At 40.6% G+C, this 23,155-nt stretch overlaps 1 protein-coding gene across 1 annotated transcript in view; it reads left to right on the top strand.

Annotated features, from left to right (window-relative positions):
- Positions 1 to 21,911, top strand: part of galnt1 (UDP-N-acetyl-alpha-D-galactosamine:polypeptide N-acetylgalactosaminyltransferase 1) — a 76,776-nt gene extending 54,865 nt beyond the window's left edge. The window contains exons 9-14 of the mRNA XM_088327223.1: positions 6,555 to 6,672; positions 6,733 to 6,913; positions 9,941 to 10,080; positions 10,170 to 10,268; positions 11,979 to 12,113; positions 16,805 to 21,911. Coding sequence (XP_088183349.1) covers positions 6,555 to 6,672; positions 6,733 to 6,913; positions 9,941 to 10,080; positions 10,170 to 10,268; positions 11,979 to 12,113; positions 16,805 to 16,951 — 820 coding nt within the window. The 3' untranslated portion in view covers positions 16,952 to 21,911. The remainder of the gene's footprint in view (positions 1 to 6,554; positions 6,673 to 6,732; positions 6,914 to 9,940; positions 10,081 to 10,169; positions 10,269 to 11,978; positions 12,114 to 16,804) is intronic.
- Positions 21,912 to 23,155: the final 1,244 nt, after the last annotated feature.

The following is a 23,155-nucleotide window of genomic DNA, read 5'->3' as shown; positions in this document are numbered from 1 at the left end:
GACCTGAACGGAGACAGGACCCACTTGCGTTATGTTTCTCTGTTTTATTGGGAAGAAGGGAAAGGATTGAACCCACGATTCGGTGATCGCTGGTCGCGGGAAGCAGGTCGCTCTAAACGCGGAAGTGGGACTTCCGTGGCGAGAGACGGCGGTGACGGGAACGGAAAAAAATGGGTCAGTAGCCGGGACAGGATATCAAAAAACGTGGTCGGGATAAGCAATGATTTGAAAGCCAGGAGACGAGAGTAGACGTGGTCAGGCTCAAAAAACGGGTCGAAGCTGCGGAACAGACGGGAGCAAAAACAGGAGTGAGTCAGGGTCAAAAAACTTGCCTAGAGTAAACTGAGGTTCGCAGACGGACTGACAAAAGGTGACAGAAAGACGTGGGTTTAAATAGTTACTGGGAGCCAATCAGAGTCCGAGGCAGGTGGCGCCAAAGGAACGGGCACAGGTGCATCACATCGGTAATCATGACAGATTTCGTGATTTGGAGTTGAACTGATATCTTAGTAAGCATATTTTTTATGATAGAGGTATTCAATTAATATCACTTTGGCGCCAAACTGCAGCGCCGAAGTGTGCTACTCAATTGAAAACTACGGTGACTTAACATATTTCTCTAGTAGAAGTAAAAAGCAGTCATCTAAATAACTACCTGCGTAAAAACAAGTGCATGCTGTAAAGATCCTCCACGAATAAGGGGAAAAAAAACTGCGAGAGAGAAGCCTGGTCTGACTTCATAATTGAGATCTTACCTAGGTTGCATACATTCCATCAAGAAAATAAAAGCAAAAAATGGCAACAACTTCAATGTTTTTTTCCACATGACAGCATCGATTTGTTTGTTGACCTTCTTGGCTCGTGATGTATCGACTATGTGATCTCATTTTTACGTGTAAAATATATGAGGCAATCTTATCGTTTTCCTCCCTGTCGGATTCGCGTCTGCAACTTTTATCTGTTCCGCGAGATGAAATTTGTTTTTCCCCACCTGGGCAACTTGTCATTTACTCCTCTCTGTTCAACAGCAGCACCCCGATATGTTTTTCTTTTGTTTACATCAAATGCTGTCTGGTTTAAGTCAACCCGGATATCAAAAAAGTAAAACAGCCGCCACGACTGCTATGGGGAAAATTATTTCCAGAAGTGGCAAGCTGATTGTCGTCGTTTCACTAGGAAATTCAGACGTGACCGGCACAACAACAGCAGGAGAATTTACGTTCCTCTACATCTTTGCAGACTCACAAACATTGATTACATGCAGGGAATAGTCCAACTGTGATCAGAATGAATTGTTTCCATACCTGGAGACAAACAAATAACCTGTTATAATTGTTTTTTGCATTCAATCTGTTTGGGGCGGGCAAGCATTATTATCATTACGCAATTAAATAATGTTTCCCAATTAAACTTTTTAAAAAAAGGAAGCTTTCATTTATGTCAATCCCCAACCTCGACAAAGTACCGTACTTGCGTTCCAAAAGTGCCCCAAGTATGGCCTTACACTCTTTATGGATGGATACGAATGCGAGTCTTCACCGTGGGCACAGAAAATAAAATGGAAATGTCCCAGAGAATCTTTTAGCGAGTAAGGCAGAATTTGCGTGTATCATTCGTCTGTGAACTTCAAGTCCCACAGTGCTTTGCAGTATAAAAACATCCTGGATTAGGGAAACTGCACGTGCTCACTAGCAATCGAATAGTTTTACATGCGTGAGTATTGGAAAAAGACAGGACTGACACAATCATTTGAACAGACTATTTGCAGTTGGATTAAGACCATAATTTATTTATTTATTTATTTATTTCAGATTGAGACTATTTATTTTGTTTTTACCGTATTTTAACAAAAGGTCGATTGATTATCGGACGGGCCAATTATCGGCACCGATATTTTGGAATTTGATGAATATTGAAATGGCAATTAATACCTGAAAGGTGCTCTAAAATACATTTGATTTAATAACAGCTAGGGCTGCAACCAAAGATTATTTCCATTATCGATTTTTTTCCCCCCGATTAATCGATGAATCAGATTTCTTAAAGACATTTTAAATGTTCTTCTTTTATTCAAGTATTGAAGTTTTGAACCGATAAAAAATAGTGCACGAAACAACAGAATAAAAGTGTTTGAAAAACGTGTTTTTCAGTTAACTTGACAATAAACAAAAGTATATACAAATTTATGCTATACACCTGCAAATAAGATACTCTTTTTCTACTACCTAAACCAAAGATTATATTATATGTGGACTCATCATTTAAAACAAAAAAGAATGAGCAATGCATTTCATTTTAATTTTAGCAATTTAATTGTATCCACCAGAAGTATATATATATATATATATATATATATACACACAACAAATGCAAATCCACTTTTCAAAATGTTGTCAACAAATGTGTTTGGTTTAATCTTTAATATGATAAATGTTCCCAATAGGAAAATTACCATATTTTCTGCACTATAAGGCGCATCGTATTATAAGGCCCACTCCCCCCCCCAAAAAATGGTCATATATATTCCCATACATACGGCGCACCGGACTATAAGGCCCTACAATAGGGACGTCAACAAAGCAGTCAGATAGGTCAGTCATACTTTGTCAGCCCCCCAGTTGAGAAGCAAATACTTGTCTCCAACGGGTACAGAATAGGTGTCTGTACGATGTCACCGGTCACTGAAATTCGTCATGCCACAAATCACAATCACGACCAGTCTGAAACAAGATACCTGAAATATATAAAGCCGGGGTATCTCACCAAAGACATTGTTTTGCAGCCATCACATTCGATGATAGTAGGCAACCATGGTCTCCTTACAACCGTCCGTGAGTGTAGTGAATTTAACCGTGTAAAATATTTACTTTTCGATACGCAATAACGGCAACAAATATTTAAAAAAAAAAAAAAGCGCAGAAACACATCTTTGCATCAATAGACATTGTTTGTTCTGTTACGCCCCATAATTCCTGTTCAAAAATCAACAGATTAGAAAAATTATTTTCTCTAGGCCGTAGATCAACCTCACTTGTGATTCATATCTTTTTCAGGCCAATTGCAGGCTTTGTTTTACCCCGCTTTAGCCTATACGAGCCTGTAAATGGTAAAAAGGACACGCCTTCTTGACCACTGAATAACTTAACCAATAGTGACTGATTCAAATGGTGATTGACACATTGGTCAGGAAATGAAACGCCGGTATTTATAGTCCAGCATGCGCCGCACACTACAACAACGGGGGAAAATTGAGTCGGCATCTGCTTACCGTAGTTGCGAGACCTGTTGCAACTCAATATTGATCCATTTATAAGACGCACCATATTATAAGGCGCAAGGTCAGCTTTTGAAGAAATTAAAGGCTTTTAGGTGCGGCTTATAGTGCAGAAAATAAGGGTATATATAATATGCTTAAGAATCTGCCCTTAAGTTAAACATGTCATTATTATTTTTCGTATTGCTTTATTTACATTCTTTACTTATTTTTTGATACTTTTTCTCTGTACTTCTGCAGCATTTTCTGCCCCCTTCAAAGTTGTTAACTTTGATTCACGATGAAAGAGTCAAACCAACTAAGTTGAAACCTGCATGCCGATTTTGTTTGTAATGACGCAATGTTTGACCATAAAAAAAACATTTTTATAGAAATGGTCCTGGCGGCCTCTACTGAACCAAAGTGGTACTACAACTTTCAGCGTCACAATAAGTTGTTTGCTATCTTATTTGCAGTTTTTAACATACTCAATAAATATAAATAAATAAAGTTTACAATAGATTGATGCTCTAATAAGTTTCGAGCTTTTAATTATCAATTTCAATCGATTTAATCGATTAGTTGTTACAGCCCTATTAACAGCATCAATGTGTGTGTTTACATTAATTCACATATTCAGAAACCTAGATGTACCGTAATTTCCGGACTATAACCCGCACTTGACTATAAGTCGCACCCAATACAGTATCAAAGGAAAAACATTTTCTAGTTACATAACCTGAACCTGACTATAAGCCGCATGCACCTATATTGACACAAGAGATATTTTTACATAGAAAAGCGCTACACAGAATGAGTTTTCAAAGTTTTAATAACGCACATCCCGGGAAAAGCACCGAGACACAGCAACGCAAGTAACACATCCCTAACAGGAAGACTGTTACCTCTGATAGCTTTGTTTGACTTTTTACATTGCTCCAGTTCTTACCGCAGCTGTTTCCAGCATCTTACCATTGATTCAGCATTGGAAAATGTACATGCAGCAGCTGTTTCCATTGTAAAATGGCCAGGTTGATTGTTTTTAACTTTAAAGTGAGTTGTTAAATGGTCCAGTTTATTGTCCAGAGAGCGAACGTTGGAGAGGAAAATGGATGGGAGAGGCGTTTTGCAGGGTTTAGCCTTTAGCCTAGCTGTTAGCCCGGCCCGACAACCTCGCTTCCTCGTTCGGCGGTCACGCCGCTGTCTTGCCACTCTGCTTCGCTGAGTGAGTCGAAGACTGGGTAATCAGGGCAATATGGCGGCGCCCCTGTTCGGCTGCGGCTACATCGGCTCGCTACAGTTTTTTACACGTCGGCCATAAGACCCAGTCTTCGACTCAGTTTTAACAGCGCAAGTCGGCTCGAACTGCAGATTAAGATACAATCGCAGTTTTTTTGCTGGATATGTGATCATCCAGACATCAAGCGCTCGGTGCTACGACCACTCGGGAGTGTTTATTAGCCACGGACTGCTATGTCAACAAGACCCAGCGTCCTACAAAGCAGCGAAGCAGAGTGGCAAGACAGTGGCGTGACCGCCGGACGAGGAAGCGAGGTTGTCGGGCCGGGATAACAGCTAGGCTAAAGGCTAAACCCTGCAAAACGCCTCTCCCATCCATTTTCCTCTCCAAAGTTCGCTCTCTGGACAATAAACTGGACCATTTAACAACTGGAAGTGGCATCGAACCGCGAGATGACGAACTGCTGCGCTAAAATTCTGACGAAGACATGGTTAATCTTATCTATCCCGGCTGACGTTCAAAGAAACTGTGCGGGTCAGATGTATCGACATTTCGTTCTGTATACACGTGTACACGAATGACAATAAAGTGAATCTGAATCTGAATCTGAAATTTGCTTTGATTTTTGCGTTTTCCATGACAAGGGTCAATTTATGCTATTTTTATTCATTGACAAAACCGGTTACCATACGCTAAACTTGGCGGTTGTGACTTTAGTCTTCCTTGACACCAACTGTCTCACTACTACATGTTTTGCTATGGCATTCCTGGTGGCCGTCGATAAACATTTCTTAGCCGAGCTGTTAAATACCATATGTGATGGGAATCGAACCCAAGTAATGGCGATGAAAGTGGCGACACTTTATCACCAGACGACCAGTGCACAAATGACATACGACAAGGCGTGTTAGACTTTATCTTATTTTCACACTATTTTTACTCACAATTCCAGGAACACAGATTTGCATTGTGCATTCTGATAGGATAAACAGTCCCTCTACTTATTCGCCAAAGATTGTTAGAGAATGGAGAAAACAAAGTCTTTCAACAAATTACTGTGTACCAAGCGCTTTTACAAATGCATACATATTTGCTGTCTTGTTCCACGGACAGACTGAGGAGATAATTTCTTCCTCACGCCATGAGGCTCTTTAACTCCACCCGGGGAGTAAAAGCCCACATTAGACCACACCCCCACATTGTATATTAGCGTATTTATATTACAGTGTGTATTTTATGTAGCACTATCTAAATACTCTATATCAACACGTTACATTGGGTATTTATGTATACTTACTACTTACTTATTGCTCCAGCGAAGGTCGGGGGGTCCCGTCCCTGTGCGTTGAGCCGACCAGATGAACCAGGTTTTTCCAATGCTGGCGGTCTTGTGCCAGCTGTTCTGCATCCTCTACGGCAACTCCGTGTTGTTGGAGGTCGCCCGCAACGACGTCGAGCCATCGAGTGCGGGGTTTCCCTCGTGGTCGTCTCCAGCCTGCGGCCTTTGGGTCAAACTGGAGAATGGCTCGTGTCGGATGGTCTGGTGGTAGACGAAGGACATGGCCAAACCAGCGGGTGCGGCGTTGTGCGACCGATTTATGTATTGTATTCCTTTTACTTTATTATTGTTTTATTTTCAACTCAAGGATACTGCTGGAAGTGTCAATTTCCCTACGGGGATGAATAAAGTATCTATCTATCTATATTAAACTAAGAGGTTATAGAAGCACAGTTGAAAAGTTGAGACTGTTAAACCTATCGGAATGCAATATGCAAATCGGTGTTGTGTGACCAGGGGTAAAAATATTACTACGAGTGGCCTAGAAATAATTGGGTTTGATCCTCATTGCATACAATGTTTTGCATATTAATATGTATCCATAAACACAAAAGTTCTTACTGTAGTCTCAACTTCATGGGCCTTATAGTCCGATGCGCCTTGTGTAGGAAAATATATAATAAACGACTATTTTTCTGGGGGTGCGCCTCATAGCCAAATTCTGTAATTCATAAGACATTTTATAGCTTCCATCCATAATCAAAATCTGTTACCTTTGGCAGGACTCCCACCATGGCAGGGGGCTTGTTCTCCATCGACAGAGATTATTTCCAGGAGATCGGCACGTACGACGCAGGCATGGACATCTGGGGAGGCGAGAACCTGGAAATCTCTTTCCGAGTAAGCGGTCCCGCTCGCAATTTTGTCGACTTTCCTATGTATTTGTATTTTTCGTGGCAGATCTGGCAGTGTGGTGGCACCCTGGAGATCGTCACGTGTTCACACGTGGGTCACGTCTTCCGAAAAGCCACGCCCTACACCTTTCCGGGGGGAACGGGACAAATCATCAACAAAAACAATAGACGCTTGGCAGAAGTTTGGATGGATGAATTTAAAAACTTTTTCTACATCATCTCGCCTGGTGAGCAAATTTGTGTGTGTGTGTGTGCAGCAGGAGTGATCTATCTATTAACCTGGTGACAGTGTGATATCATTGTGATGGTCCAATAGTGCCGGTCTCAGGCAGTGAGTAATTTCACGCTGAGGAACAGCAATTAACTTTTGCTCATGCACCCTCACACACACACACACTCACACCGACACGTTCAGATGATAGAAAATATATTAGCAAAACGTGAAATATAGTGTTTTAAGGGACTTAGCTCCTAATAAAAGGATGTCAGTTAAAATAATGCAGAGACGAGATATATCTTGAATTGCCATTCCAATCATTGGTATCATTAGTGGAACATTTCAGAATCATTCATAACAGTTGAGGGCAGTTCGTTGGTATTGTGTATTATGACTTGAATTGAATAGTCTTTTTTTCGTCATAGAGACAAAGAAATTAGACATGGCAATCCAGGATCAACATGTAATACAAACTAAAAAGAGAAAATAAGATAAAATGATGTCAGTCAATAATTAGCTTTAACTATTTACAAGGTAGTCAGTAGTTGTAATAATCGTGATTTTTATGTAAATTACGTTATCCTAGAGCCGCATTTGGCTTTCAAGCGCCACACTAATTGCTCTCTGGGGCTTTTTCTGGAATGTTTGGAAAAGGAAAAATATGTGGGAGGGAATAATAGATATATATTTGAGGCAGACCCAATTGTAACACACAAGCTGCCTGGCCAGAGTGTATTTAGGGACAAAGGGAACAAAAAAAAAAAAGACCAACAAAAAACACTATCTGAAAAACTCTCACAGTTGGCAAAGTTCAGAAGGTCTAGAATATATCAACTCAGACAGGAGATCCGGACGTTAAAGGTAAACAATGATCTGACAGCTTCTGCTGTTGGCACAGTCCTTTAATTGCAAGTGCCTGATTAAAGTCAGGTTTGGTAAATGAGGAACCGACCTGGGGTCCTCCAGGTTGTCTTCCTGTTGACGCCCCCTGCAGGACGATGACGTGCTGGATTCTAACAACTGTTAACTTTTTCCAATGCTTTCAAAAATGTTCAATCAATAACAAATGTTTAATGACTAATGAAACCCCTTTTTCTTCTGATTTAAAAATATGTTTACATGAGGATTTGCAGATCCATGCATATTTGTTTTTTCGGTTAGAGTCCGTTATGGCTCTTTCAAAATTTGGGGTTTTTGACCCCGAGTTAAACTATTGTTTTGTTTTGTTTTTTTTAAGTTTATTTTAGATATTATTCAGATTGCCTGTAAGCAGTATGGTTATTGTTAAAGGACAAGCACCAAAACTAGCCATTGGTATCGGTGCCAATACTAGCTTATCTGAAGGTACCAGTCTTTCCGTTCGTTGGAAAACACTAGTATCAGTTGCTCTTTAATGGTTATTCTCCTACTAGGAACCGTAAAGTAGACGCAAGATGAATTATCATCAGAAAAGGTCAACAACAAGTTTGTTGTCTGTTTTTTTTAAGTGGTTAGGGTGAATCTGATGCGCTGAATCCAGAAATCACATTGGTTTTGCTCGGACTATAGAGTACACCTGATCATAAGCTGCACATAGGACATTCTATTAGGAAAAAATGTTCTGTACATACATAAGCCACACCAGACTATAGCGGCCTGCGCCCACATTGAAACATGATATATTTAGGAAGAAAGACGGTTCACAAATATAATTTTAATAAAATACGAGACTTTAACCCCTTAACATTCTGCCACCCAGCCTGTGGGCCGCCGGACATTTAGAAATCGAGGCTTATAGTCCGAATTTTAGGGTACTCACCTTTAATAAAGTCCTCTACTCTGTTTACCAGTGTTCTCGTTTGCCCGCGTCCCTGCGTCCTAGACGCATCATTTATGCTGGGGACGCATAGTCTCAAATCAACGTGTGTCCCCTGGACGCAATCTTTTTGCCACAAAATTGTCATTATTACCCGATTACTTTTTTTTAACAAAGAATTACTGCACTCCAAACTTTCCGTCAGGCAGATCTGCCATTGTTGTTTTGGTCTCGCGGTTCGAGTTTTCGTCTGCACGCCGATCTCGGCCAACGAGATCTCGTTGTGTAGTGAAAGGAAGTCTGTTTCTTTTTAGAGAACTGGCTTTTTTGGCTCAACTCATTAAAAAGAGCCGGCTCTCAAACGGCTCACTTGCTTTGATGATTGATATTACAAATTATTATGTTGTATAAAGAAGTTAAGAAAAAAAGGAAGTATAAAAGGAGAAATTAAAAAAGACAGGTTTGTGGTTATCCCTTTAATCGGTATATTACTAACAATAATTTGATGCAGAAATGAATTAATAATTTGATGATTAAAACTGAATGAATATAAAGATTGATATTATATATTTGTCACCGATTTACAATTTCAACTTCGATGACACTAAATTTTGGGCACCCATAGATTTCTGTTGGGACCCATAGATTTTTGGTTTACCTTTCTCTGTTTCTCTATGTTTTCATCATGTAGTCAATATATATTGTCGGACGAACATTTTTTTCTCTTAAAAACCTTACTTAGGATGAAGCAGGATATGTATTGACGAAAATGAGCTGATAATGTCACAAAAAATGTAATCAATTTCGAAACTTCAAGACACGGGGGCTTTATTCTTAGACTGGAAAAATACAATTTAATAGATATATCTGGTCTCCTCTCCGGACTGAATATAACTTGATCAGAGGAGAACATCAATTGAAAGAGCCGTTACTCGAATATTGAATAATAAATTTAAGTCGATCACTATTACCATATTTAAAGGTTTGTGTCCATAGGTGTAAATGGAACTGAGAAAATAGATTATTGACATCTATACCTATGATTGGCAGGGAATGAGGGAAACAAATGAGCCAATCAGAAAGCCAGATAGCATCTGCTCTGAAAAGAAACTCTGTCCTATTGGGTTATTAGATAACACTGGAAAAGTCTTTGTATGATTTAATTTTTTAACCTTCCATTTCACTGTCATTTCTGATGGATTCTTGCTGACTTTATGAGCGTGTGTTTGTGTGTGTTTTCAGGCGTGACCAAAGTGGACTACGGTGACATCACGTCTCGCACGGTTCTCCGACAGAAGCTTCAATGTAGACCTTTCAGTTGGTACTTGGAAAATGTCTATCCTGACTCTCAGATTCCTCGACATTATTACTCCCTTGGAGAGGCAGGCGCAACACACACACACACACCTGTGTTTTTGGGTGTGCTTTCATCGTCTCTAAAAGATGTCCTTATGTGTGTTTTGACGTCAAGATCCGAAATGTGGAGACCAACCAATGTTTGGACAACATGGCCCGCAAAGAAAACGAGAAGGTCGGCATTTTTAACTGCCACGGCATGGGTGGCAACCAGGTAAAAGCGTCTTCCAATTGATTTCAGCCATTAAAGTTAATCCCAAATTTTTAAGCATGCACATGTTTCTTGCATGAACTCTACATACATTTCATCGTTATATTCCAATTAAGCTGTGACGTCATCAGAGGAACACCAAGCCAGTTGTGATATTGGTTTACGTGTTAATTAGTCAAAGAGGTCCTGAGTGTTTTAAGTGAAGTTTTGGTAGTTTTTGTGTACAATGCCTAAGCCCTGGGTCGCACGTGGAAGCAGTAATGGTACACCAAAGGGCTAGCAGCCAAAAACGGGCTGACTAGCAAGGACAAACTGAGAACTGGGATAATAAACAAAAGGCAGCTGTAGCCTCAGCGGAAAATTGCGAGGCTGACTGGCCAAAGAACACGCAACTGGGATCCAACTTTGAAAAATGGCTATGGCGACAAAAGCAGAGCTGGCTGGGAATAAACAAACCAAGGATCACGACAATACTGGCGCTAATGCCAAACTAGACGGCCAAACAACACATGGTGGGAAGCCAACGAGCGCCAAACGAGAACAGACAAAACAGGAAAGCCGTCATTTGCCCCCGACGCTTTCGGGGAGCTAGCCGGACAAAATTACCAACCGAGACACACGCGGCAAAAAACAGACAAAAACCCAACCTGTTCACTACAATCGCTGTCTGTTTTGAAGCTGGCCTCACATGAAGCGTTAATGGGATTCACCAATTTGGAAGTGCTGTGTTCCTTCAATGACATCACAGCTGTACAGCTCATGTGTAATAACCTGTGAAGCCCTTTGAGACTCTTTGTGATTAAGGGCTATACAAATAAAAATGACTTGACTTGACTTGACTACAGCAAACCAGCCAGATAGATCAACTTCAAGACTAAATTTTTCAACTCCTTGGGCGCGCGTAATATTTTGCAACTTATTCGCATAATTATGCAGTGTTCATTTTACCTCTGAAAAGTGATGGGTCCCGGGGACTTGCATGCTCAAAAATCTATGGGTCCCAACAGAGATCTATGGGTCCCCAAAATTTAGTGTGCTTCATGCCCTTACAAACTGTCGTATTTTCCCTTACAAAACCCAAAAATAAATCTTTACATGCAAATATAATTAAGTAGAATAATACATTTTCTTATTCAAATTATTAACTATTTTCTGCATTAAATTATTGTTGGTAATATACTGATTAAAAGGGATCATAACAAACCTGTCTTTTTTCATTTTCTCCTTTTATACTCCCTTTTTTTCTTAATACAACATAATCATTCGTAATATAATGCATCAAAGCAAGTGAGCCGCTGGAGAGCCAGCTCTCTAATGAGTTGAGCCGAAAAAGCCGGTTCTCTAAAAAGAGACGGACTTTCACTACACAACTCAAACTCGAGATCGCCGTGCAGACGAAAACTCGAACCGCGAGACCAAACCAACAATGGTGGATCTGCCTGACGAAAAGTTTGGAGTGCGGTAAATCTTTGTTAAAAAATGATAATGAGAATTTCGTATCAAAAAATTTGCGTCCCGCGGACGCACGTTGATTTGACACAATGCGTCCCCAGCAAAAATAATGCGTCAGGGACGCGGGCAAACGAGAACACTGATTATGGGGAGGAACACAAAACTGTGTGCTGAATTAAAACTCAAAATGTCTATTTGGGAATACCTTTAATAATCAATGAGCGTAAGCTGACCGAAGGTTGCCTTCTGCACTCCCGGCAGGTCTTCTCCTACACGGCTAACAAGGAAATCCGAACAGACGACCTGTGTCTGGACGTGTCCAAGTTAAACGGGCCCGTCATGATGCTAAAGTGTCACCATCTCAAAGGCAACCAGCTGTGGGAGTACGACCCCGTGGTGAGTGCGACCTTTTCACGCCGTCGTCATAGAGATTCCGGCAGTTGATGCACAAGCGGGTGAAGGTGGTTCGGGCTTTTTCAATGCCCGCATGCACTCTAAATTATAATCAAAAGAGATGACATTCCCTCGGATGTATGGTGGTGTTGTGGACCTGATCACACACAAGCAGTTGTGAAAGGGGTGTGCAAACACTTCTCCACCTCCGGTTTGAGTTTCAGGTCAGGGGTCATTCCGGCCTTGCAGCTGTGAGTCTTTTTAGTTTTGAATCCAAAGCTTAGACGGATAAGCAACTGCCAAATAGGAGTAGATGCAAAATATTGAGCCTTCGCTCTGAAAATGCTGGTCTACTAGTGATCCCAAGAGCCAAGAAGAGATCCGCAGGTCCGAGTATGTTCTCCATCCGGGCCCCGGTGCTGTGGAATGCTCTTCCCCCTGAGATTCGATCTGCAACCTCAGTGGAAATGTTTAAATCTAAGCTTAAAACACACTTCTATTTTATAGCATATTATTAACCTGTATTTTATGTTGACAATATCTGTGTATTATTTGTTATTGCAACATCCATTGCAGCCTGGTCATCCTGGAAGGGGGATTACCTCATGTGCCGGCCCCTTTTCAAGGTTTCCTCATTTTCCTCATGTTGAGGTTTTTGAGTTTTTCCTTGCCCTCACGTAGGTTTTAAATCAGGGGATGGTGTCATAATAGGCTGTGGTTTGTGCAGCCCTTTGAGACTCCTTGTGATTAAGGGCTATACAAATAAACTTGACATGACATGTATTGCTTTCTACCGATTAGAATACTGCGTCCACCTCTACATACATTAATTCATTCTCAGATCAAGCTTATATTTAGAACTTCTTGTATCTCAAACTAAATTGTCCCATAAAAAATAACTGATAACCAATTAATCTGTTCCGGTCTTCCCAAAATCATCCTGGTTAACTCAAAATATCGATAAAAACACTTTTTCCTGATGACTGAAAACAAATTCACATAGTAAGTAAACATAAAAATACAGTAAAAAGATAAATATGATGTTATTGAAATAAAATTCTTGTTTAAAATAAACACTTACCACGGAGGAAGTCGGCGATTGCTGACAGAGGTGTATGCGTGGTGGTGGATGATTTTATCTATAGTTAATCTTGTATACAAGTGTTTTTTGTTATTGTGTAGAAATAATCAAAAGTTCGCCGACAAATCGACACAGTTGAATGAGCAAACGGCACATACTGACTTGCGTTGGCCTCTGATGCTAGCGACTGCGGTGTCCAGAAAGCTAGCATTAGCATCTTGCAGACGCAACTCTGTAAGTAGCAGCCAATTGTTGCTTCCTTAACGGTAGTTTCAGAGACCAGCACTGTGGTCCAGGAAGTAAAAATCAGGGGTTAGCTCTAGCGAAATTTGGGTAGTAAATAGACTATTTTAACAAATAACCGATTGACCAATTAAAGAGACAAGTTTCCAAAACTTGTTTCTCCTTTTTGGAGCGCCACATACGTTTTTAGATCATTATGTCAGGAAAATAGATGAAAAACCTTTTGAGTTAGGGTTAAGGATGGCTACACATAACTTTAAGTGAATAAAATTATGACTCTCAACACGTGGTAAGCTTTCTCTCATGGCTTTGATCTCTTTGATCTCCGGCAAAACTAACATAAAATGCGACAGAAACAAAATGTAAATAAATCCAAACAGCTTGCCAACATCATTTTTGCCATTCCATGTGTTCCGTTACTCCCAAGCCTGCACAAAATTTAGTCATTTTATTCATATTTAGTTTCTTATGTCTTTTATTAGCATATTTGGTATTGGAGTAATCCAAAAGTAACTGAAAGTAATCAAGTTAAAGTAACCCTACCCAACCCTGGCCCTTAATCACAAAGAGTCTCAAAGGGCTGCACAGGTTATTACACAGACTATTTTTCATACTATTATTACACCATCCCCTGATCTGGAACTAGAGTTTTCTTTTACTAATCATCTACAGTAGAAACTTGAACAGAATACAAAACAAGAATAAAAAATAAAACAAAGAGAGATATAAGTTAAGATCTTAGCAAAACAACGTTGGCTTAATTATTACGTTATTGTAATGTGATAGAATCCCCCCTTAACATAACACCAATACCTAGCACCATGAGATAGACTGTGGTTCTGGTTCGATGAAGGTGAAGGCCCAGTCTTGATGTCCTCGGCGGTGAGGAATTGATGAAATCGTGGTTGGCTGGTGGTGGTTGAAGGCTTTCTTTGAGGTCCCTGGCTGGGTCCCATCGGTTTGGCTGCCAGTTCGATCAGCTTTGTACATGGCAAATAGGGAACACGGTATGCTAACGCTACACGTAGGTGCATATCTTAGACACGCTCGTCAGTAATGACGTCGCATATAAAGAGTTATTCAGATAACTAGCATTTGGTCACTTTACTCTCACTATTTTGCAAACCTGCCATCGGAAACATTCTGTTTTTTATTTTTTTGTTTCTAAATACTTGTTTATACTGTTCATATTTTCGCTGTTATTCATTATCCACTGTCTTCCTGGTGTAAGAAAAGACATTTCCCCATTGTGGGACGAATGAAGGATTATTTTATCTTATCTTAAAAAGAACATGCTTACCAAACTATCATCTTCACTCTAAATCACTATAACCAATGAATTCTTCATCCTCTTTGTCGCAATTGCCGTTAAGCAACTCCAAATTGGAAAGAAGACAATAAGCTGCTTCGTTCAGGGCAAGGTTGAAATCATTAACACAGACCTAGGGCGCCCTCTTGCGGTTTAGTGTGAAAACAACACGTAAAGTGATATACAGTACCTGAAAGAAAAATTTTGAACCCAATGATATAATGATGTGTCAACAATTTCACATATAAGTCTCACAAGAGTATAATTTGTTCTCCTGGTCAAACTATGAAAAAAACTAACATATAGTCAGGAAAATACGATACTATTTTAAAAAAAACAAATATTTAGAAATAAATTGATACCTCTACATACGAGCACCACCATGGTCCATAAGCACTTGCTGAAAATTAAAGTTGCTGTAACTTGAAATAAACATACACACAAGCATTTTTACTGTAATATCTTTTATTCTCTTTTTTATATTTATGTATTTATTTTTTGTCTGTTTCAGTTGTTATTTTCACTTTCTTTTGCCCTTTTAGCCGTACTCTCAACTCTTTCACTTTCTTTTGAAGCAAATCTTATCCAAAGGAGAATGGTCTCTGCCACCCTTTCGAAATGTAGGAAAGCGTTATTGGGCTTATAAATAACTTGATCTACACTCGAGGTGTTTTGACCATGGAATGTCACCGTGGTGTTATAACTTTGTTTTTTACGTTTTTTTTTTTTTGTGTGTGTTTTTTACCTCCAACCACTCAAAATGTTTAGGGGGACCTTATCTACACATACACGTTTTTTGTGTGTATTTATTTATTTATTTATTTATTTATTTATATGCATTTCATAAAGTGTTTGTTTCGAAGCTTTTTCTTTCACGATAAATCATCAAAACCATTAAAAAATACAAAATATGTAATAGTACTTTCTTGGGTTCGAAAGAGTGAGGGGGATACAGGTAGAACCAAGTTTAAGGGATCAGGCGTCTGATGCTGGGGTACCCCATGCACAAACTGGGACAAGCAGATGCGGGTGGTGGAGGGACTCTAGTGGTAGCCTCTGGGAATGCTTGTAACTTGGATTTTCGGTTTTATGTTAAGCAAATAAATCTCTTATATCGAATGTCTCGCATATAGAAGTATGACCAGTTGCATGTCCATCCATTATCTGCACCGCTTATCCTCAGTAGGGTCGCGGGGCTAAGGAGCCCATCCCAGCTATCTTCAGGCAGTGGGCAGAGGACACCCTGAACTGGTTGCCAGCCAGTCGCAGGGCACACAGAGATATTCAACTCACATGCTCATTCACACCTAGGGACAATTTGGACCGGCCAATTAACCTAACATGCATGTTTTTGGAATGTGAGAGGAAACCAGAGATCCCGGAGGAAACCCACACAAGCACGGGGAGAACATGCAGGGATCAGAATTTTCCGCGGATCCGCGGATTTCCGCTGTTTTTGAACCCCAAAGGCATTCCGACTTTTTCACTTTTTCTCTTGCGTAGCAAACAAATTCCGCCCTGCTTTATTCCTGGACCCTGGCTATTTCAGCTGAAAATGAAAATCTCCATTCTGATCCCTGGAACATGCAAACTCCACACAGATGGTTCGATCTCATGACCTCAGAACTGTGCTGCACACGCGCTAACCACTTCGCCGCATATCATTTTGACTATTTTTTTGCACTATGATGACTATTTTTTGCACCAAATGCATAATTGCACAAACCCTTACAATACCAAACTGTATTACGATACCAAACTGTATTACGATACCAAACTGTATGTAACATCCTACATGCCGACATTTCTTGTGTAAATATTGTGTAAACTATAACTATAACCTTATCCTCCTTGTTTTTATAACCTTATCTTCTCTGTTCCTTTATCTTCTTGGCTTTTTTACCTCACTGTGAATGTGTGACACTGGAGTGTCATGCCCAATTTCGTTGTCACAATATGTTAACCCATTTTGTAACAATGACAATAAAGGTATATTCTATTCTATTCTATTTTGTTATTTTCTGCAATTTAATCGACTTTTGGTGGATTTTGTATTTTTAGAAGCTGAGCCTGGTGCACGTGAACAGCAACCAGTGTCTGGACAAGGCCAGCGAGGAGGACAGCCAAGTTCCCAGTGTCAGAGACTGCACGCATTCGCGTTCGCAGCAATGGCTTCTGCGCAACGTCACATTACCCGAAGTCTTCTGACGGGCACACGCCGAGCGCCCGGACCACGGGAAGACAGGGGGCGCTATATTTCTCTTTAAAAAATAGACTAAAAAACGCTTCCGCGCGGACGCGAGAGGACGCCCGGGACGGTACGACGCCGAGGAGGATTGGTGTCCTCGGGAGGAAAACGGAGGGGAAAAGTACTCCGGGTGTCGTCGGCGAGGGATGGACAACTGTCACATCGTCACGTAACGTTTACTGACTGCCTCTTGTTACGGAGTGCGTGCACTTATTTTCTGTGTGTATGACTTGAATGTTTGCTTTTTTTTTTATTTAATTGGTGGACAGGAGCTCCTATGAAGAAGGCTGTTCTCCATTTCGTGCCTCCGTGCATTGCGTGTCTCCCTCTAGTGTCCGTTCCTCGTCATGACACCCTGCAAAATGGCGAGGGCCCCAACGTATTTTACCCTTTTCTAGGTCCTGTTTTTACATGGTTGTCTCCCGTCTTGCTTAGCGTAGATGCTAGCAAAGTTCTCACTGCCTATTTACATACATCAACGCATTCTTAGGCGCTTCCATTAAATCAGGGTTTTCCAAAACATATCGAGTTGGGTAGGGTTACTTTAACTGGATTACTTTCAATTACTTTTGGATTACTCCGATACCAAATATGCTAATAAAAGACAAAAGAAACTAAATATGAATAAAATTATTAAATTTTGTGCAGGCTTGGGGAGTAACGGAATACATGGAAGGGCAAAAATGATATTGGCAAGCTGTTTGGATTTATTTTCATTTTGTTTCTGTCGCATCTTATGTTAGTTTTGCCGGAGATCAATGAGATCAAAGCCAGGAGAGAAAGCTTACCACGTGTTGTGAGTCATCATTTTATTCATATTTAGTTTCTTTTGTCTTTTATTAGCATATTTGGTATTGGAGTAATCCAAAAGTAATTGAAAATAATCAAGTTAAAGTTACCCAACCCTGGATGTAACCCCAGCTCTTGAATCATTCATTTTGGGACATTAGCCAAGGGTGCAAAAGCTAATGTGGCTCGGGTAAGTGTGTAATCTTAGTAGATTTTACGCACTATAAGGTGCACCTCCCAAAAACTCTTTTGTCATACATTTTCATACATTAGGCGCACTGTACTATAAGGCGCATGGTATTGAAACTACTGTAAGAGCTGAAGTAGTTGTTTGTGGTTATATACTTACGGTATTTATCAGTGCAATGATTGATCCGTATTCATATCGCTCACCAAGATTGCAAAACATTGCGTGCAACGGGTCTCAAACCCGGGGTAGGGTCCATGCTCTAACATTCGGTACTGTTAGTAAAGTGTAAAAATCACTGGTGGTCTGATGAGTAGGTTTCGGCCATGACCAAGATTCGATTCCCGTTGCATACATTGTTTTGCATTTTGGTTAGTGTTGTTCTTCACTCGATAGATCATTGCACAAATGCGGTAGGTAGTATACCGGGAAATCTCGTGCATATACTGTATTTCTGGCCAATTTGGGGTTTTTAGTTGCGCCTTATGGTCCGTGAAATACTGTAATTGGGTTTAAGTTTGGCATCCCTGCCGGATTCTGCAGCTAAATTGATCACATTTCGTGTGAGAACGACTGTTGTTTCCCTTTTAAATGAAGTCATTTAGACCCCCAAAAATATAATATTTCCCTTAAATCTGAAATATCATGAGTTACCTTATTCATTTTTGATCTACAAAACTAATTGAATGACTTAAGTTCTAGTTTCAAGCAGTGGTGGGCAAACCTTATGGGTAAAAATACAAACAGCAGAGGGGGCTGGACTTGAGATAAATAAGATTGTTTTGATTGTTGAATTTGAGAACCAGGCAATAGAGAGGTTTTCCATTTGCGTTGATTAAAAAAATAGACACACTACTGTTCAAAAGTTTGGGGTCGCTTAGAATTGTCCTATTTTTGAAGGAATAGATTGTCAGGACCAGAACGGAGACAGGACCCACTTGCGTTGCGTTTTTCACAAGTTTTATTGGAAGAAAGAGAAAGGGTTGCGCCCACGATCTGGTGATTGCTGGATGCGGAAATCAGTTCGCTCTGAACGCGGAAGTAGATCTTCCGTGGTGAGCGATGGCAGTGTCGGGAACGGAAAAACGGGTCAGTAGCCGGGACAGGAGAGCAAAAACGCGGTCGGGGTCAAAAGCGAGTCATAAGCCAGGAAAGGAGAGTAGACGTGGTCCAGGACAAAAAGAGGTCAAAAGCCGGGATGGGACAGTAGACGTGGTCAGGATCAAAAACGGGTCGAAACCGGGGAACAGACAGGGGCAAAAAACAGGTGAGAGTCAGGGTGGAAAAAGGCTTGCCTAGTGTTAACTGAGATTCGCAGACGGACTGACAAACGGGGACAGATAGGAGTGGGTTTAAATAGGGACAGGGAGTCAGAGTCCGAGGCAGTTGGCGCAAAAGGAGCGGGGACTGGTGATTCACATCGGTAATCATGAGATAGATAACTTAAATCGAAACAGAAATACACCCTGTACATTGTTAACGTGGTCAATTCCAATATTGCCTGCAAATTTCTGTTTTTTAATGCAATGAGTAAATAGGTGTATAGAGGCCCATTTCCAGCAGGCAGCACTCCGGTGTTCTAATTATACCTTGTGTTTGCTAATTGTGTTAGCAGGCTAATGGATAATTACCCTTGTGCAACTATGTTAGCACAGCTGAAAACGGTTTAATTGGTTAAAGAACCTATAAACCGACTTTCCTTTGATTCAGTCCAGTATCTGGAGCATCACATTTGTGACTGTGATTCAACTTTTAAAATGGCCAGAAAAAGAGAACTTTCATGGTCAACTTCTCAGTATTCTTGTTCTAAGGAAGGAAGGCTAGTTCATACGAGAAATTGCCAAGGGAATGATCTCCTACAACGGTGGGTACTATTCCCTTGAGAAAACAGCACAAAAGGGCTCTAGAAACAGAAGCGGTAAGATGACAAAGTTTGAGAGCCTTACAGTTCCTCAACTAGCATCTTGGTTAAAAGGGATCCACATCTATATTGGCCTTTACATTCAAAATGGCAAAGATAATGCCATATTTGAGACTGGCTAACTAAAGAGTCTATAGGCAGGAGAACTCAATCGCTAAATAAAATTGTTACTTTTTCACGAAAAACACAAAATTGTCTAAATGTCCCCAAACTTTTGAGCGGTAATATATTTGCAAAAGTTGTTTCATTTGATATTTGTTTATAGACTGTTTATAAACACAAACAGTTAAAGTAAATTCATATAATATGGCTCTTTTAAAGCACTAAATTTGAGAAAATGCATTAAGGCTAGTTCAGAAGTGTTTTTTTTGTTATTTGCATGAAATTTGAAAAATAGCTTTATATATAAAGTAAATACACGTTGATAATAATAAAATGCAAGTACAGTAAAATGCCCAGTGAAAATATATATTTTCATGGGGGATGGACCCAAATGAAGGGACACCGGGGACAAGAGCATCACATAAACATTTTATTGGTATCGGTAGAATTTGGTATCCTTTTTGTTTGGCAGACTGGATTAAAAAAAAGTTTACGGGGGCCATAGTTTGCCCACCTCTGGTTTACACTTTAGTTCCTGGCCATTATTTTAGGAAGGTGACACTATGGCACTTTTTTTCTAAAATCATATCTCCGTTTGGCGCTAGCATTCATCCTGTTTGATGAATTCCATATCACTGTGAGTCTGTGATGTCATCCGGATCGTTCACTTGTTCCCGAATCCTTGATCACTTTCGCGAAATCGCTCGGTGTTTTATGGAGTCATAAATCTACCGTAAATTCAGGACTGCAAGCCTCTACTTTTTTGTTGCATTTTAAACGCCGATTTAAAAAAGGTGCGGCTTATTATGATTATTTTTTTTGTGGCAGCAAAGAGAAAAACCTGCTCTTTACCACAACGCACCTTTGGTGACACCTGGAAACAATTATGATGCCCTTCTAGAGAAATGAATCCATGTTTTTGCCAACATTATTCATATAATACATAACACAAGCAGAAGGGGAGGTTTAACAATGCTTTATTGAATATTTACAAAGTCCTCCGTTTTTTCAACTCTTTCCCCAAAAACAAAGTCTTCAATTTATACCTCTGAAATGAACAGCAGTGGAAGCTATCACTCAAAAAGGCTGCTCTTACCATATCATTCATTTTCCTTAAATCCTTGAGGAGCGATGACAAGTGAATGCAATATGGTAAATTACCTCAGAAACCACCGATGACGAGACTAAAAAATGCGTCCGTGTTGCAATCTGGCATTATTCTCCACTCTCGACTAGATATATTGGGCTCACGCTTGACGCGACAATGGCCTCATTCATGTTGTTTCAACGCAGTAGTAAATACGTGTTCATCTTTGTAATTGCCATCTTGAACGTGATTCGAAAACACGTGGCAGATATGATAATGACGCAGCTGAAAACGGGTTCAGGTGAGCAGGGGACCGGTGTTCTGTTGCCAAAGACTTGGACGCCAAATATTCAAATTTAAACAATTGGACGTGAATTCGTTAAATTTTGTCTGTTTCAGCTAGCAGCTTAAAAACTGGTGCCGCTTTGTTTAAAGACAAAATCAAGTTTCTTTCTTAATTTTGAGCATGTGTAGTCCTTAATTTACGGTACAGGATTAAAAATGGACCGGTGTGCATCTCCGGGGCTGCTTTGTGACTCCAGAGCCTTTACTCACGAAATAGTACAATAATAATAATGGTTTATAAGTACTTTTGAAAAATTCCTTTGGCTTGATCAGGTAAGAGAGAATAAGTGAATGATTCCCAACACCGTGATGCGTTCGAGCTCGTGTTGATAGTAAGGACCGAGGGACGACGTTTCGTGAGAAGACGACTTTTTGTGCTGTTTGAATTGTACAAAAAAATGTGCTGACACATGCAGCTTCTTCTTCCACAGTGGACGCATCCAAATGTAGAAAAATAAAAGCCAAGGTATCTACGCCACCTGACGAGAACACCCGTGAGCTATTTGAGTCTTTATTTGTGTTGGATTTGATTGTGTGGATACAGTAACCACAGGATATTGCCCAATTTTATCTTTGGAAAAAGCAGACCGTTGTTAGGTAATCAGTAGAGTAACTAACACTAATCCAGTAGGTGGCAGCAGATTTTTTTTTTACACTAATCTGATCGTTTTATTTGTGTTTATTATTTAAGTTAAGAGGTTTATTTTTCTACCACTCATGGCTCACAGATCCCTTAACCACCAGGTTTGTCGGCGCACCATTCCTGTGGTGCGTCTTTGGCAAATCCAGCCTTGCGCGCCCATGACTTTCCAGGCGATTTTTCGGCAGGAAGGGTTTTGCTTCACCACATTTCCATGGTTACCAGTAGCAGGAGAAGCTTCCTGATTTGACTCAGATACAACACCTTCATCACCCGGTCGCCGTTGTTTTCTATATACTGCGTCACCTCACACGCTAACATTTTACTGTTGAGGTTTATGCGAGTATTAACGCGTATTAATACTAGATCATCAAAGCGGCGCTGCCACGAGCGGCTGCCTTTTCCAGCAGCTGGCCTATTGTTTTATTGTCTGCTCCTATCTTCGGTGTTTTTTCTTCCCGTTTTGACAACTACACTATGGATTACTTCTATCCTATGGACATGGGTTTTAACGCACAAGAAATGCGTGTATTCAAGGAATTTCAACTCCTTGCCCTGAAGAATTCTCGTGCCGGCGTGATGAAGGGGCCTATTGTGGAAGAAGAGCCGGAGCTAGCGAAGCGGCTAGCGGCGTTATACGTCTTCGGTACCATCCGTAATCTTGATAAATGCGAACTCACGACCAAATAAGATCGAGTGCTGGTGGAAAACATCGAAGCGCACAGGGAGCGGAGTTGCTGTGTTTTGCGGAAACGTGGCTCACGTTTAGCATTCCGGACGCTAACGTGTAGCTACCCGGAGCAATCCGGCTTCAACGCCGCTAAACAGACACGAGAGCCGGGGGGAATCAGAGAGGAGGCGGACTTGCTAACACGAGGTGGTGTATCCCTGGATTTTCACAAAGAAAAGATTTCCATCTGCCGCAGGGATGTCGAATTTTTGGACTGGCGTGACGTCATCCACTCCGCTACAAGCACCCCTAGGGCATCATGTTAATCTGTTAATAAACAACGGGGTAGACTGCTGGAAGTGTGAATTTCCCTACGGGGATGAATAAAGTATCTATCTATCTATCTATCTATCTAGATGAAGG

Source organism: Urocampus carinirostris, chromosome 2 (genome assembly GCF_059441175.1).
Source record: "Urocampus carinirostris isolate Australia breed hairy pipefish chromosome 2, RoL_Ucar_1.0, whole genome shotgun sequence".
In the NCBI taxonomy this organism is placed as follows: Eukaryota; Metazoa; Chordata; class Actinopteri; order Syngnathiformes; family Syngnathidae; genus Urocampus; species Urocampus carinirostris.
This window is presented reverse-complemented; position numbering and strand designations above follow the sequence as displayed.